General features: G+C 45.3%; 1 protein-coding gene across 8 annotated transcripts in view; it reads left to right on the top strand.

The window, feature by feature from the left end:
• Nucleotides 1–16,886, top strand: part of CACNA1A (calcium voltage-gated channel subunit alpha1 A) — a 300,806-nt gene that overhangs the window by 110,995 nt on the left and 172,925 nt on the right. For 7 of the 8 annotated variants that reach the window (XM_088473953.1, XM_088473954.1, XM_088473947.1 and 4 more), the window contains 6 exons: nucleotides 7,126–7,229; nucleotides 8,182–8,297; nucleotides 10,875–10,928; nucleotides 12,301–12,393; nucleotides 12,846–13,055; nucleotides 15,689–15,801. In XM_088473953.1, coding sequence (XP_088330079.1) covers nucleotides 7,126–7,229; nucleotides 8,182–8,297; nucleotides 10,875–10,928; nucleotides 12,301–12,393; nucleotides 12,846–13,055; nucleotides 15,689–15,801 — 690 coding nt within the window. The remainder of the gene's footprint in view (nucleotides 1–7,125; nucleotides 7,230–8,181; nucleotides 8,298–10,874; nucleotides 10,929–12,300; nucleotides 12,394–12,845; nucleotides 13,056–15,688; nucleotides 15,802–16,886) is intronic. The other variant, XM_088473951.1, reaches the window with a different exon arrangement.

Raw genomic sequence — 16,886 nt, 5'->3', positions numbered from 1 at the left:
ACCCTGAATATGGTAATGTGTATGTTCATCCTTATTCCCTCCTACCTTTGGGAGTTGAATGTAATAGGATATTGGTCCAATATTCTTCATGGTATAACTAAATGAATAAAGATTCCAATAAAGACCAGAATATACTTCTACTGAGTATAGCGCTGCTCACTCCTCGACTTGATCCCAAATGTTCCACAAACTTTTAAAGAAAACATCTGTGATTCGTGTCTTGAAGTTATCCAAGCTCCCACTATACAGAAGACAAAATTCTCCACTTTCAGTGTGAAACATGATGATTCTAATTGGCAATGGTCTAGCCTTGTCCATTTCTCTCTAGCTTACAAAGGTAACCGCAAAATTAAAAGGTAAAATAACTGATACAGTGGTGCTCACACCATAGTGAAGTAAGGCCAAAGAAATCAATGGCTGGTTAGAGTGGTGTTTGATGAAGGAAGCTGGTGTGAGTGATGTAGGGATGGATAAAGCTGGTATGAGTGATGTAGGGATGGAGGAAGCTGGTGTGAGTGATGTAGAGATGAAGGAAGCTGGTGTGAGTGATGTAGAGATGGAGGAAGCTGGTGTGAGTGATGTAGGGATGGAGAAAGCTGGTGTGAGTGATGTAGGGATGGAGGAAGCTGGAGTGAGTGGTGTAGGGAGGGAGAAAGCTGGAGTGAGTGGTGTAGGATGGAGAAAGCTGGCAGGAGTGATGTAGGAAGCTGGTGTGAGGAGTGTAGGGATGGGTATCCTGACTAGACAGTTAAAATATTGACAATATCTATGATGAAGGAAGCTGGTGTGAGTGATGTATGGATAGACAAACCTGGTAGGAGTAATGTAGAGATGGAGGAAGCTGGTGTGAGTGGTGTAGGGATGGAGAAACCTGGAGTGAGTTATGTAGGGAGCGAGAAAGCTGGAGTGAGTGGTGTAGGATGGAGAAAGCTGGCAGGAGTGATGTAGGAAGCTGGTGTGAGGGGTGTAGGGATGGGTATCCTGACTAGACAGTTAAAATATTGACAATGTCTAGATAGATACCAGATGTTAGACATGCAAAAGGTCGACAGGGACAAAAGGGTGCCAGGGACAAAAGATTGACACACTAAAGGTCGACATGGAAGGTTGACATGTCCAAATGGTTGACAGGGTCAAAAGGTCAACACAATGGTGAAAGATGGCGTGAGTGATGTAGGGATGGAGGAAGCTGGTGTGAGTAGTATAGGGATGGAGAAAGCTGGTGTGAGTGATGTAGGGATGGAGAAAGCTGGTGTGAGTAGTATAGGGATGGAGAAAGCTGGTGTGAAAGGTGTAGGGATGGAGAAAGCTGGAATGAGGTGTAGGGATGGAGAAAGCTGGTATGAGTGATGTAGGGATGGATTAAGCTGGTGTGAGTGATGTAGGGATGGAGAAAGCTGGTGTGAGTGATGTAGGGATGGATTAAGCTGTGTGAGTGATGTAGGGATGGAGAAAGCTGGTGTGAGTAGTATAAGGATGGAGAAAGCTGGTGTGAGTGATGTAGGGATGGAGAAAGCTGGTGTGAGTGATGTAGAGATGGTGTAATTGATGTGGGGATGGATAAAGCTGGTGTGAGTGATGTAGAGATGGAGAAAGCTGGTGTGAGAGGTGTAGGGATGGAGAAAGCTGGAATGAGAGGTGTAGGGATGGAGAAAGCTGGTATGAGTGATGTAGGGATGGATTAAGCTGGTGTGAGTAATGCAGGGATAGAGAAAGCTGGTGTGAGTAGTATAGGGATGGAGAAAGCTGGTGTGATGTGAGGAGGTAGAGATACGGCAGTGGATGATGGGCCCAAAGGCGAGGACAGGAATAGAATGTCTTTATTGAACAGCAGGTTGGAATGGGACTGGATATATAATACTGAAGGAATTTGTAGATTCGGATTGGGATCGATGATTCTGAATTGAGAGCTGGATCGATTTGAGACCGATGTTGATGAATTGAAGAACTTGATGGATTTGAATCCGATGTTGATGAATTAATGAACTTGATTGGTTTGGAACCGATGTTGAAGAATTGAAGAACTGAATTGACATGAGTCCGATGTTGATGAATTGAAGAACTTAATTGATATGAGTCCAATGTTGGAGGAATCGAATGGGACCGATGGTTGGAGGTATCGGCTGGAACCAATGGAGGCTGTAAGAACAAGTGTCAGTGGTAAAATGGTATAGGAGACTTGTTTACCAGATATAACAACTGGATATAACAGACTAGGACCGTTCAGATAGAGTACCTGGGAGTTCAGCACAGAGCTGTAACTTCAGCAAGAAGCGACGTTGTACTGGCAACAGAGGCCAGTCAGGAAATGGAATTTATAGGGGAGGATCCCCAGGGATTGCATGCTGCGATCAGCTGGTCTGGGAGCAGCATTCTGAGTGGAAGAAGAGCATCAGATGACAGAGTCCAACATGGCTGCACCCATACTGTGGTTTAGGAGGGAACTTTGGCATGCAGCTTGCATGCCATCATGCTGGGAAGACACACTGTGAGCAAGGAGCTGTGGAGAGCCATCTCCATGCTCAGTGACAGGACACTGAGCGGACGGGGTAGGAGCAGCACAGACAGGCCTCAGTACCAGCCGGGAGCGATGTGCGGTATGAGCGGAACTCTGTGCTATCTGGGAGTGATGCACAGTGCGAGTGGACCTCAGCGCTAGCCTGGACAGGCAACGGAGAGGTTAGAAAGTGACATGGTGTGAGTGGTATAGGGATGGAGAAAGCTGAATTGTGTTATGTAGGGATGAATGAAGTTGGTGTAAGTGTTGTAGGATGGAGAAAGCTGGTGTGAGTGGTGTAGAGATTGAGAAAGCTGGTGTGAGGGGTGTAGAGATGGAGAAAGCTGGTGTGAGTGGTATAGAGATGAAGAAAGCAGGTGTAGGTGATGTAGGAAGCTGGTGTCAGTGATATAGGAATGGGGAAAGCTGTAGTGAGGGGTGTAGGGATGAAGTAAGTGGATGTGAGTTGTGTAGGATGGAGAAAGCTGGCGTGAGTGATATAGGAATGGGGACAGCTGGAGTGAGGGGTGTAGGGATGGAGAAAGCTGGAGTCAGTGATATAGGAATGGGGAAAGCTGTAGTGAGGGGTGTAAGTTGCTGTGAGTGGTGTAGGGATGGAGAAAGTTGGTGTGAGTGATGTAGGGATAGAGAAAGCTGGTGGGAGTTGGTGTAGGGATGGAGAAAGCTGGTGCGATTGATGTAGGGGTGCAGAAAGCTGGTGTGAGTGATGGAGAAAGCTAGTGTGAGTGATGTAGGATTGGGGACAGCTGGATTGAGGCATGTAGGGATGGAGAAAGCTGGTGCAATTGATGTAGGGGTGCAGAAAGCTGGTATGAGTCATGGAGAAAGCTAATGTGAGTGATGTAGGAATGGGGAAAGCTGGATTGAGGCATCTAGGGATGGAGAAAGCTGGTGAGATTGATGTAGGGATGCAGAAAGCTGGTGTGAGTGATGTAGGGACGGAGAAAACTGGTGTGTGATGTAGGGATGGAGAAAGCTGGTGTGAGTGATGTAAGAATGGGAAAAGCTAGAGTGAAGAATGTAGAAAGCTAATGGGAGTGATATAGGGATGGAGAAAGCTGGAGTGAGGGGTGTAGAGATGGGGAAAGCTGGTGGGAGTTGGTGTAGGGATGGAGAAAGCTGGTGCGATTGATGTAGGGGTGCAGAAAGCTGGTGTGAGTGATGTAGGAATGGGGAAAGCTGGATTGAGGCATGTAGGGATGGAGAAAGATGGTTCGATTGATGTAGAGATGCAGAAAGCTGGTGTGAGTGATGGAGAATGCTAGTGTGAGTGATGTAGGAATGGGGAAAGCTGGTGTGAGTGATGTAGGGATGGAGAAAGCTGGTGTGAGTGATGTAGGGATGGAGTAAACTGGTGTGAGTGATGTACTGTAGGAATGGGAAAAGCTGAAGTGAGGGGTTTAGGGATGGAGTAAGCTGGTGTGAGTAATGTTTTGATGGACCAAGCTGGTTTCGGTGATATAGAAATGGGGAAAGCTGGTGTGAGAGGTGTAGGGATGGAAGAAGCTGGTATGAGCGATGTAGGGATGGAGAAAGCTGGTGTGAGAGGTATAGGGATGGAGAAAGCTGGAATGAGAGGTGTAGGAATGGAGAAATCTGGACTGAGAGGTGTAGGGATGGAGAAAGCTGGAATGAGATGTGTAGGGATGGAGAAAGCTGGTATGAGCGATGTAGGGATGGAGAAAGCTGGTGTGAGAGGTATAGGGATGGAGTAAGCTGATGTGAGTAATGTTTGTATGGACCAAGCTGGTTTCGGTGATATAGAATTGGGGAAAGCTTGTGTGAGAGGTGTAGGGATGGAAGAAGCTTGAATGAGAGGTGTAGGGATGGAGAAAGCTGGAATGAGAGGTGTAGGAATGGAGAAAGCTGGAATGAGAGGTGTAGGGATGGAGAAAGCTGGAATGAGATGTGTAGGGATGGAGAAAGCTGGTATGAGCGATGTAGGGATGGAGAAAGCTGGTGTGAGAGGTATAGGGATGGAGAAAGCTGGAATGAGAGGTGTAGGAATGGAGAAATCTGGACTGAGAGGTGTAGGGATGGAGAAAGCTGGTGTGAGTGATGTAGGGATGGAGAAAGCTGGTGTGAGTGATGTAGGGATGGAGTAAACTGGTGTGAGTGATGTACTGTAGGAATGGGAAAAGCTGAAGTGAGGGGTTTAGGGATGGAGTAAGCTGGTGTGAGTAATGTTTGGATGGACCAAGCTGGTTTCGGTGATATAGAAATGGGGAAAGCTTGTATGAGAGGTGTAGGGGTGGAAGAAGCTTGAATGAGGTGTAGGGATGGAGAAAGCTGGAATGAGAGGTGTAGGAATGGAGAAAGCTGGAATGAGAGGTGTAGGGATGGAGAAAGCTGGTATGAATGATGTAGGGATGGAGAAAGCTGGTGTGAGTGGAGTAGGATGGACAAAGCTGGTGGGAATGGTATAGGAATGGTGAAACTTGTAATTTAGAGGGAATTTAATACTTCTGCAGGAAAATATAGGTTCTGCTCATCAGTTTTTTTCAATTCTTAGTTCCACAACTGGAGAGCTATAGTGTGCCTACCTCTGTATTAGATAAATAATACAAAACAAGAGGGTGAAGAGTTATTAATATCACATTGGTTTACTTTGTACCCTCAACCTGTGGTATCTGGGTACTTAATACAGAGTTACATTTATTATTGAGGAATTAAACATATCCAAAACATTGGAATCCATAAGGAATGACTTGGTATTTATTTACTCAGATTAGAGGGTACTTGGAATACATTTGCACACTTTAACTGTACTTTATTGGCATGTACTGTACACTCTGTAAGGAGGTACTTTGATAAGCATTTACCATCACATGAGGTAGGCAGGAAGCCTGCATTAAGCTATGGCTCCTCTGAGTGACAGTGTGTGTGTGACCTGGGCAAGTGGTGGTACTGCTTCTCTGCTCAAGGGCAGCATCATGACATAAAGGGAAGTGCTGCACCCTTCCCCCTCCTCCCCATTCTCTGACAGGAGAGACACTCTCTTTCTTAGGATGCTTTCTCCTGCCGCTTGTATTTTTAGCATCAAGAAATGGGCACAGGAACCTTTCACTGCACACGTAGATGAGAGCACCACCCCCATTTCCCTGCAGGGACACGAGGGAGGGAGGAGGTAACCCTACCACTGCTGGAAACCTGGAGAGCACTGATACACTATAAATGTCATGTACTTATCTTGGATTGTGTACAATCTAAACACTGTTTTCTCATTCATCTACTGTATCTCTGATTTATTACTTGACTCCTCGTCCTATAAATGTCCTTATCTGTCACTTATCCATTATTACATGGTCCATATAACTGTCCTGAACTGTGTCTATCTCTGATATGTTATTACATGATTCCTTCTGCTATGTCCTTTTTCTGTCACTGATCGATTATTACATAGTCCCTCATCCTACACATACCCTGTATCTATCACTTATCTGTTATTACATGAACCCTTGTCTTATAAAAGTCCTTGATCTATCACTGATTTATTACATGACTCTTCATCCTATAAATGTTCTGCATCTACCATCAATATATTAAACCCCTCTTTCTATTACTGTCCTGTATCTAATGCTAAAATTGAGTTATTACATGACCCATCGTCCTGTAACTCTACTGTATCTATCACTGATATATCAATTTTTACCATCTCTATTACTGATCATTTATTTCATAATCTTTATCTAATATTTGTCCAGAATTCGTCATTGATTTTCTTCATGATCCCACAGCCCATAACTCTCCTGTCTTTATCACTAATCCATTATTACATGACAACTCAACCTATAACTGTTCTATATGTCACTGATCTATTGTTCTATTACTGGCTTGGATCTTTCACTGGTTTATTACATGACCTCGCTAGCCTTTCAAATGATACCTTATCCTTTAACTTACCTGTATTTATCACAGATCTGTTATTACATGACTGCTCAGCCTATAACTGTCCTGCATCTATCACTGATGCACTTCATGACGCCTCATCCTATATCTGTCACTGATCTGTTATTACTTGACTCCTCATCCTATAACTGTCCTGTATTACATAACCTATCATCCTATGACTTATCTGTATCTATCGCTAATCTGTTAGTACATAACTCCTCAGTCGGTAACTGCCCTGTATTTGTCACTGATCTACTACTTGAGTTGCTCATACTATAACTGTCCTATATCGCTGATATATTACATGACCCCTGGCACTATTACTGTTCTGCATTTATCACAGACTTATTATGTGACCCCTCGTCCTATAACTTACATCTCTATTATTACTTGACTCCTCATCCTACAACTGTCCTGTATCTATCACTGATCTAATACTCCTCATTATATAACTGTTCTTTATCTATTTTTCATTTATGACATAATTCATCTTGCAGAAATATTACTAATATTATTTTTACAAGAATTATTATTCTATGACTATCAGTAACTTTCACTGATTTATTGCATAAACCTCTATGTGATCCATTACGCTATAACTATAACGTATCTGTATCTGTCATACAGCAGCTCTCTATTACATATCATTTCTCTGACACTTACTGTATGTGTAAAACACATGCTATATTTTACCTGGACTTTTCTCTTGCCTACAGAGTAATGACGTGTTTGGCAGTGCATGGAACTGGCTTTACTTCATACCCCTTATCATCATTGGCTCCTTCTTCATGCTTAACCTGGTTCTCGGTGTCCTTTCAGGGTAAGAGCGCCTGGATTTGTATATTGTATCATCGGAGCACTCTAATAGGAGCAAATTGCTGATCATCAGTTACTCCCATTCGTTACCAGATTTTCATTTCAACCAATCAGCTAGCTGGATGGTTGGACAGAAAATCTTTACATGTGTGTATGCAGCATTGAAGTTTGTATATGATCCCCCCTCAGTGTTTTTGTTTTTTTGTAGACATACAATTTGTCGCAATTAAACATGAGAGCATGTGATCAGCAATCTAGTACTGTTGCATCCATCTTAAAATAGCTGAAACTGTAAATCTAGCTCATATTATATACATCTAGTGAAAAAGTGTAGCCATTGGCATCATTTAGAGAAGAAACTCGCATCAGGACCTTGGAAGGAGCACGAACATTCGCCGTGTCGTAATGGATACATGTAGGTCAAATGGGGCGCATCTCTACAGGGCATGGTTGACTTGCACCTCTACAATCCCACTGTAGCGGACTTGTATTTGATCGCTCCTGACCCCGCTCTACAAGACCAGGTGGCCACAATTATAAGCTACTCTCAACCCAAATCTATAGGTGCAAGTTGTGTACTTGTGCGGTGTAACAAGTTTTATGCAAGTTGCATTTTTTACATGGCGCAAATGGACTATTAGTCCAACTGTAAAGCAGGCCCCCATGGGTTTACCCAATTGTCATAGTGCATACTTTGCTGTTCTCAAAAACGCTTTATATTGTCTCCTATCATCCTCTGGGCCTTCCAAGCTTACTGCGGTGCTCTAAATTTAAAGTAAGGCCCCCTGTCCTGACTGTAGCAATGGAAGTATAAAGACATCCCCCCCTTCCATTATAATTGGACACACTACTCTCCCAGGTGAGGGAGATACAGTAGTCTTATTATAATGACCGGCTGCTTATATAGTGCCAGAATATTCTGTTACGCTTTACGTTTACATTTTTGTCTCGCGCAGGGAGTTCGCCAAAGAGAGGGAGCGAGTAGAGAACCGCCGAGCGTTCATGAAGCTCAGGAGGCAGCAGCAAATTGAGAGGGAGCTGAACGGATACATGGAGTGGATATCAAAAGCAGGTGGGGTCAGAGGCATCCTGTGATCTTAGAACTGCTGCTTACTAATCGTTACCATTGTTGTGCCTGTATCGCCCTGACACATCAGATCCTACTGTACACGAACATAGATTTTTTTCTTTTTGTTATACCTGGACGCATATTCAGCGTCGCTTGTGGATTTGGTTTACAAAAGTTCAAGTGTTTAGTTGATTTTTCACAATCTCCATAGTCAGGAGAAGACATGGTCTCCTCTGTAAACATCAGATCCTTTCCATTGACAAAGAGGACGGTAGGGTTCATTCTGAGGCATCTCGAAAAAAGATTTTGAAGGCAAGACCAATAATTAACCTACTTTGTGCCTCATGCCTCTCCGCCCCGCTACTCCCTAGTGAATTGGTTGGACCGCTAGTCCCTAGTGAATTGGTGTTCTGTATTACCATTGAATATTAGTACCGTCTACATAATGTCTGGAACCACTTTTCTAGCAATGGCACAGCATGGTAACCAGCTTGTAGCTTTGTGACCAACACCAATGTACAAAGAGTATTTTATAGGAAGCAGTGGCGTAACTAGGTATTTGAAGGCCTCATAGCAAAAGTTCGTAAGTGCCCCTATGTACCACCCAATGGTGACAAATGTATATAACACATGTAACTTTGACAAGGAAGATTTGCCACTCAAAGCTCTGGGCCCTATAGCAGCTGCCCCCTTGCACCTATTGTAGTTACACCCATGATAGGAATTCTGGAACAAGTTTATATTGGTAGTCTGGGGGTGCAGCCCATTGATGCAGGGTGTATATCGTGTACACTGTATTGGACAGTATGCCACCCATTTTCAATATAAGTTTATAAAGCAGGGGTATTCAACGTGCAGTCCTCCAGCTGCTGTGGAACTACACGTCACAGCATGCCCCGCCGCAGTTTTGCTATTAGGGCGTGCTGGGATGTGTAGTTCCGCAACAGCTGGAGGCGCATGTTCCCTGTTGTAAATCACGGATAAAAGGTCTCTCATTAACGGCAGTTTACGTTTCCCTCTGCTAGTTGCCTAAAAAGCTGCAGGAACAGTCTCTACCGCCCCCTACTGGGGTATGTCATGACATGATGAAGGAAGAATCGTAATACAGTATGTAGGCTACTGTGGGTAGTTCCCACCATAAGACATGCATCAGCAATCAATAACACATTACTTGCACATCTTTGACCTCAGATAGACCACACAGCTGAGCATAGCAGCTAAGGCAGTGACTTTTCTATCCCCAAAGTCATTTTGAATCTGCAATTATGAATATAAAATTCACTTAGGGTTACCAGATCAGCTACGTAAGCCTTGACACATATTAATTATACATGATTCATGGCTGCAGTGTTGCTATGTCCACTGCTTGCTTTCACGGTGAAGCCTGCAGGCATGCATGCATATACTATAGTGCAGCCAAGTCGCGGAGTGTCATTCACCTGCAAAGCGCCTCATTGTAGCGCCTATTATTATTATTACCCTTTATTTATACGGTGCCACAAGGGTTCCGCAGCGCCTTACAAAGTAAGTACAGCAACTTACAGTACAAAACAATGCAGGACAAGGACACCGGATTTGTACGGGGAAATCTCTAAATAATGGGCCTGATTCAGAGACTTGCGCTAATGCAATCGCAACTGCGTTCTCTCATGAATCGCAGTTGCTATAATATGCTAATGCCTCCCAAAGCATAGCCGAGCATAGGGACGCCCACTGCTGCCTTGTCATATCCGTCCGACGATGTGCCTCAGCGAGAACATCGGTAACTGCGTCGCACGTTGGACAACCACGCTGCATATAAGTCATATCTGACCAGCCGCATATACTGTGGCTCTCCGGACACGCTGAGAGCTCTCATGCTGCGCAGGAGAACGCAACGGCTAAGTTATGCATGACCATAAAACAGCATTTAAACAGTCCGACACTTCTAAGTTTTTATAACTACCCCCCCCCCCATTACCACCCCCTGACTGCCTGTCATTCGCTTTGCGATTGGTTCCTCTGTACGAGCGTATTCGCGATGAAATCGCTGCACGTGCGCAGAGCGGCTTTTGCGCATGCGCAGTTGCAAACAATCGCTCGATCTGCGTAAATACAGGCTTGGTAAATATCTCTGAATCAGGTCCACTCACAAATATCCCCCCTCACAATCCTAGTGATGCTTGTAGAGCAGTGCCTCCTATACTCTGATATTGTAAGACACATGCCACCCGCTGTGCCAGACTAAAACATGCCAGCTGGCAGTAGCTTTGGGCATGCTTGGGAGTTGTAGTACCACAACGGCCCTGGCTACCTCTTGCACAGAGTGACTGGAGATTGCGTACGAATATTGGCAAATGAACTCGACTACGTCTTTATTTTAAACGTTTTGTAAAATATGTGCAAAGAACTCTTCTCACTTTAACCCTGTTTTTCTACTGTGCTTCCAGTGGATCGCCCAATGAGACCGTCTTATTTGTATTTTATTTTTTTATTTTATTTTTTGTATTTGTTTCTTCCTTTCTCTTCACTCCACCTGTCCCACTCCTCTCTGTACTAATCCTCGTCTTGGATTTCTTGTTTCCTTTTTGGCCTCCCCAGAGGAAGTGATTCTTGCTGAAGATGATAGTGATGTTGAGAGACTTCCTTACGATGGTAATTCAGCTGTGATAGCTATAGGGGAGGCATCATAGTGGGAGGGGGTGGAAATACACTTACATGTTACTTACCTCCGCTTGTTGCTGTATGGAGTCTCCATTGTAAGGTGATGAGGGGGGGTTGTCTGTCATTTATGTAGTGTGCTTTTGGTCACTGCAATATATATATGCACATACTTTGCTGTAGATAACGCTGAAGAAATGTCTATTTGGCTTCAGAGAGAGATGGTCATTGTGATTACGTTGTCCGATGGGTGGGAGGGTAGATAGGGGCCGTGCTGAGTATTCCCCCAATCATTGTGAAACAAGGGCAGGACTTGGACCTTTCTCAAACCGCTCAAATAGAGGTTAAAAAAAACAACAAAGTAGGCATATGCATTAGATATATAGCCTCTAAATATAAACTTGCCCATCCCATTGCTGTACTGCAGGGGTACTTCGGCAAGCGGCCGTCCAGCTGCTGTGGAACTACACATCCCAGCACATGTTGGGATGTGTAGTTCCACAGCAACTGGTGGGCAGCAGAATGAATACCCCTGCAGTACTGGCTAATGTGAGCCCCTCTGATAGACTCTGTTATTTACAGATATTAATAGAACTCGCAGCTCGTATCCAACATCGCACATTTTTTTATGGACACGTGTGAGGACGGCCTCTGTCCATGGAGATGACTCCCATATAATGTGCCAAGAACACTGCAGCACAGTAGTCCGATGTGTCCAACCGTACTCGTCATTTAGCTCTGCCCATGTTTTGCATCTGGCGAATATGCGTCCCCCCCCCCCCCCCCCCGAACCGTGAGAGCCGACAGGACAAGCTTTTACCTTTACATGTAATGGATCAGGGAGCCGTTTAGAACATAAATAGACTGTATTGCCGTGTACCCAGAGGATGTCTTGAGTCGACATGTCAGTGGGAGGATGCTGACGCACTCTTTGCCCAAACATTACCCACCACTTTGAGTTATGTACATGCACATAACTGAAATACCTGACACATAAATATAACATACTGGCCTTTGTGTCCTTCATTCCCTGAGTTAAGATAAGCGTTGCTGCCAAATGAATAGTGGTTTATGAATGGGGTGAGCCAGGGGGAACACCAGTAGCCTAGACATGATGGCTCTGCTCCATTGGATCTATAGCAGGTGGGGGATACCTGAATAAAATAAACCATACGACTGGGCTTGCTACAAGAGGTCACAATATCATCTCAGACCATCAGCACTATGAGGATGCGCTAATGGAAAAGCCCGCGGATCATTTGTAGACCCGATTCCGATGTCGCTTGTCAGTGACTTATCCGCATCTTATTTGGGTCCTAGATGACCCCCAGTGTGTATTATCATTACACATCTTTTGTTTTCACAGGAGCCCTACGGAGACCTGTCGTCAAGAAAAACAAAACTGAGCTGCTGAACGCTGACGAGGGGGAGGAGGTCATAGGAGACATCTCATCAGTGGGTAGGTACCTGCTCAGCTCACAGGAGTCCTGGATATAAGGACGATTGTGCCACCCCTGGAACTGCAGAATGATTGTCATATTATGTATCTGCCGAGAGCAGAAGCTAGGATAAGTGGACAGTATGGATTATGCTGGTGTAGCTGGAGGCCGTTCTTTAATAGTTGTATAACTATATACAGTGTTGTACCCACAACTGTTGTGATTGCTATACTAGGCTAGTGCAAGTGAGATACATTACATGAGAATGGTAGGTTTATATGTCGGTCTGCATCCTGTGGAGCATTGATGATCACAATACCAGTTGAGTAGCTTCACTGTTCTGGGATTGTAAATGTTTTAAGCTTTTCTAGTATATAGTTAGCCCAACCCAACTTAGATTTGTGATGGAAATTATTTGCATTGATGTTTTGTCCCATTTCTAGCTGATTTCTCTCTTCCATCATTCCTCTAGGCTCCCCTTTTGCTCGTGCCAGTATCAAAAGTGCCAAGCTTGAGAATTCCACGTACCTAAACAAGAAAGAACGACGCATGCGTTTCTACATCCGACGTATGGTGAAGACTCAGACCTTTTACTGGGCGGTTCTAGGCCTCGTGGCACTTAACACGCTGTGCGTGGCAATCGTGCACTATGGCCAGTCTGAGCAGCTAACTAATTTTCTCTGTGAGTTACTACTGATGCACAATTAATGGTGGTGGTAACGGTGGTGATGTGGGTAGTTGTATGGATGGTAATGGTAGTGTTGGCAAGGATGGTGGTGGTGTGGGTAGTGATGGTGGTGTTGGTGGTGGCAGTAGTGTGGGCGGTGGTGGTGGTGTGGGCAGTGGCGATGTGGGTGAGGGTGGAGATGTGGGTGGCGGTGGTGTGGGTTTTGGTTTGGGTAGTGGTTGTGAGGGCAACGGTGGAGATGTGGGTGGTGGTGGTGTGGGCAGTGGTAGTAGTTTTGGTGGTGAGGATGATGGGGGAGATGTTGGTGGTGGTGTGGGTAGTGGCCAAGGTGGTGATGTGGGCAATGGCGGTGTGGGCGAGGGCTGGGAGATGTGGGTGATAGTGGTCTGGGCAGGGGTGGAGATGTGGGTGATGGTGGTGTGGGCAAGGGTGGAGATGTGGTTGATAGTGGTCTGGGAAAGGGTGGAGATGTGGGCGAGGGTGGAGATGGGGCAGTGGTGGTGTTGGCAGGGTCTGGTGGCGGCTTGGGTGGTGGTGGTGAGGGTGAAGATGGAGATGTGGGTGGTGGTGGTGTGGGCAGGGGTGGTGGTGGTGTGGACTGGGGTGGTGGTGGTTTGAGTGTGGTGTGAGCAGGGTTGATGGTGGTGTGGGTGGTGGGGTGGGCAGGGGTGGTAGTAGTTTGGGTGATGGTGTGGCATGAGTGGTAGTGGTATGGGCAGGGGTGGTAGGTTGGGTTGTGGTGTCGGCAGGGATGAAGGTTTGGGTAGTGGTGGTGTGGCCAAGGGTGGAGATGAGGGCAGTGGTGGTGTTGGCAGGGGAGGTGGTGGTTTGGGCAGTGGTGTGTGTAGTATGGGGTGTAGTTTAGGGGATATTGGAAAGCTTTAGTTTTAAAATTTGAGCCCTCCCTTTTCATAACATATAAAGTATAAGTAGATAATAAACCTATTTGTTTTCCATTTGGTGTGTACATTTATTATGACTTATGCCATATTTTAGTCACAATTTTCCCTGGCTGGTGAGAATAACGTCCAAAAGAATAGTATTTTACCCATTACACATGATGAATATTTATGATTTATCTGTGTTTATACATCAGCTTTGCCATCCGAGCCAGCGAGCAATCTCTGAATGAGTATAACTGAGTCTGTAGAAGAAGTAAGATTATCCCATTCACCCTCCCTGACAACAATCTGTATCACAATCATATTTGGGGGTTTAGTTTCACTCCTATATATCACAGGCCCACATGTATTTTGACATATTGCTCTCCTTGCTGTAATTAGTGTCAGGTATCCAGGCAGACGCAGTAGCACAGTTGTGATCTCCTAGCGCACAGCGTGTGACTCTTATAATTACTGAGCGTACACGCACCATTTTCATATGCTGGAATTTCAAAGGTGTCTAAAGGACTGATCAATTTTGTCATGCAGCTTACGGCCCAGCACGTTACACAGCGCCTGCTGTTCTAGTGAGGAGATGACTGTAATGTAGCGGTCAATGAATATATAGCTGCCTTTAAAAAAAGATCGCTCTACAATTTTTTACTTTTATATCTCCCAGTCGAATAGAATAATAATGCAAAACATCATTATTATTGTGTCTTTTTTTTTTTTTCTGATGTATTACAATAGAAGGAACAGCATTTACACCAACCAGCTTATTTGTGCCATCAAAGGCAAACTTTTTAAAAGTTTGCCTGCTGACCACAAAGGGCCTTGTAATGACTTTGTCCTGCTGTCCTAGGTCGTACAGATTCTTTCTCAGGCGAAAAACGGCTGTAGTATAGAACGTATTTCCACCAGAAGGCACCAGAAAAAGGAGCAATGATTTCCAAAGCATCTTATTATCAACTGAGCCGTACGCTTAGGCTGGGTACACATTACATGATATATTGTCTAATGTGTCTAATGTGTACCTGCGATTGCGGGCTACCTCGTATGTGGGGCTGTGCAGCGTAATGAAGGACGGAACAACATTACCGGTCGTCTAATGTGTACCCGGCCTTGGGGTTTTATGTATCAAGCAGTGAAAAGTGTCAAGAAGAGGATCAGTAGGGAAGTTGCCCATAGCAACCAATCAGCTTTGAGTAGCATTTATCAAGTACAGACTGTAAAATAATAGGTAGGAACTGTTTGGTTGCTATGAACAACTATTCCACTGGTCCACTTCTCCACGCTTTTTTACTGTTTGATACATAAAGCCCTGTGTTTGGTAGCCATTAGCATCACCAGCAAATGATACATCGGGAAACAACCGTACTTACACTTTAGTCCGTCGCTGCGTAGCCGCAATTCTGTCACCACCCCGTCAGTGAAGTTTGTCTACGTCAGAGCGCCCCAACACAGCAGTGAGGCCCCTCTCAGCTGCAAGGTCACATGCCTGCAACATGTAACGACTCTGGATTTCCCGTACTTGCATACGCTTAGTTCTGCAGCACGCGCAGTACGGAAACGTACAAGAAGTGCTCCGCAAACATACAATCCAGTTTGCATCAGCCGTAGAATGTTTTTCTTTTTTAACATATTATACTTATTTGTGGCCAGTAACTGCACAGAGTAGAACATGGATGATGGATTTCGATGTTCAGGGTAACATCTGACAATTTTCCTCTTTTTGTCTTTTTTCAGACTATGCAGAATTCATTTTCCTCGGGCTCTTTATGTCCGAAATGTTTATAAAAATGTACGGTCTAGGAACCAGGCCTTATTTTCACTCATCGTTTAACTGCTTTGACTGTGCTGTAAGTATGTCAAACTACCCTCTGAGGGATGGTATATCGTTTTGGTTTATTTTGTGTGTTTTAGGTAGAAAAAAAGAGAAACAATTTTGCCCTGGACTCAGGGAGCCTGATTCAGAGAAAGGCGCAATGCCGATATTTACGCAGGACAGGCGATTGTTTGCTAATGCACATACGCGAACGCAACACAGCATGCACAGCGTTTGCAATTAGACTATGAGCCTGATTCAGAGCTGAACGCTCTGACCAAAGCGCTCGCTCTGAATCAGGGCCCTCCTACCTGTTTTTGGAGCGTACTCATGGACGCTCGCATAGCTGTGGGTTACAACCCACAGCTTATGCGAGCGTCCATGATGATGGTCGCGATGGTCAAGACCATCGCGACCATCGGGCTTGCGACGGAGACCCTGCGGTAGGGTCTCGCTGCCACAAGCCCTGGAGTGATTTTGGCTCTATCAGAGCCAAAATCACTCCCACTGACATCACTAGTGATGTCAGTGGGGCCGGTTTCAGACGGTAGGCATTCCCATGGGAACGCCTCCGTCTGGCAGCCACGCCCCCAGCACGCCCACCAAAGGGGGCGTGCTGTCAATCAACATCGACAGCACGCCCCCTTTGGTGCGAGACCCGGAGCGATGGAGAGCCCGTCGCTCTCCGGGTCTCGCACATGCGCACTACGGAGCTCCCTCCGTCGTGCGCATGCGCAGTGGGGGACATCGACCCGCTTGCGAGCGTACTGCCGCTCACAAGCGGGTCTGAATGACCCCCCCCCCTATGTTCATACAGAGGAACCATTCGCAAAGTGAGGGACAGGTTGTCAGCATTTGGGGGTGGTAACGGGGGGGTTAGAAGAACACAGGCGTGTCTGACCGTTTATAGTTATACACGGTTTCATGGGAGCTCTCACTTTTCACTGTGTTGTAAAGTAATACAATAGATAATTGCACTGGTACGAATTAGCTGCAAGCGATCTCTATAGCTTATGTACAATGCTCCAGGATCATTAAGTGTCCTATATCCCTTTTACATGTTATAACGAGGAGATATAGGAAACCTGACACATGAGATGTTTTGTATGGGAACCCTGC

This window comes from Taudactylus pleione, unplaced genomic scaffold, assembly GCF_031769625.1.
Source record: "Taudactylus pleione unplaced genomic scaffold, aTauple2 ptg000145l, whole genome shotgun sequence".
Taxonomy (NCBI): Eukaryota; Metazoa; Chordata; class Amphibia; order Anura; family Myobatrachidae; genus Taudactylus; species Taudactylus pleione.
The sequence above is the reverse complement of the archived record's forward strand: the minus strand, read 5'-3'. Positions and strand labels throughout refer to the sequence as shown.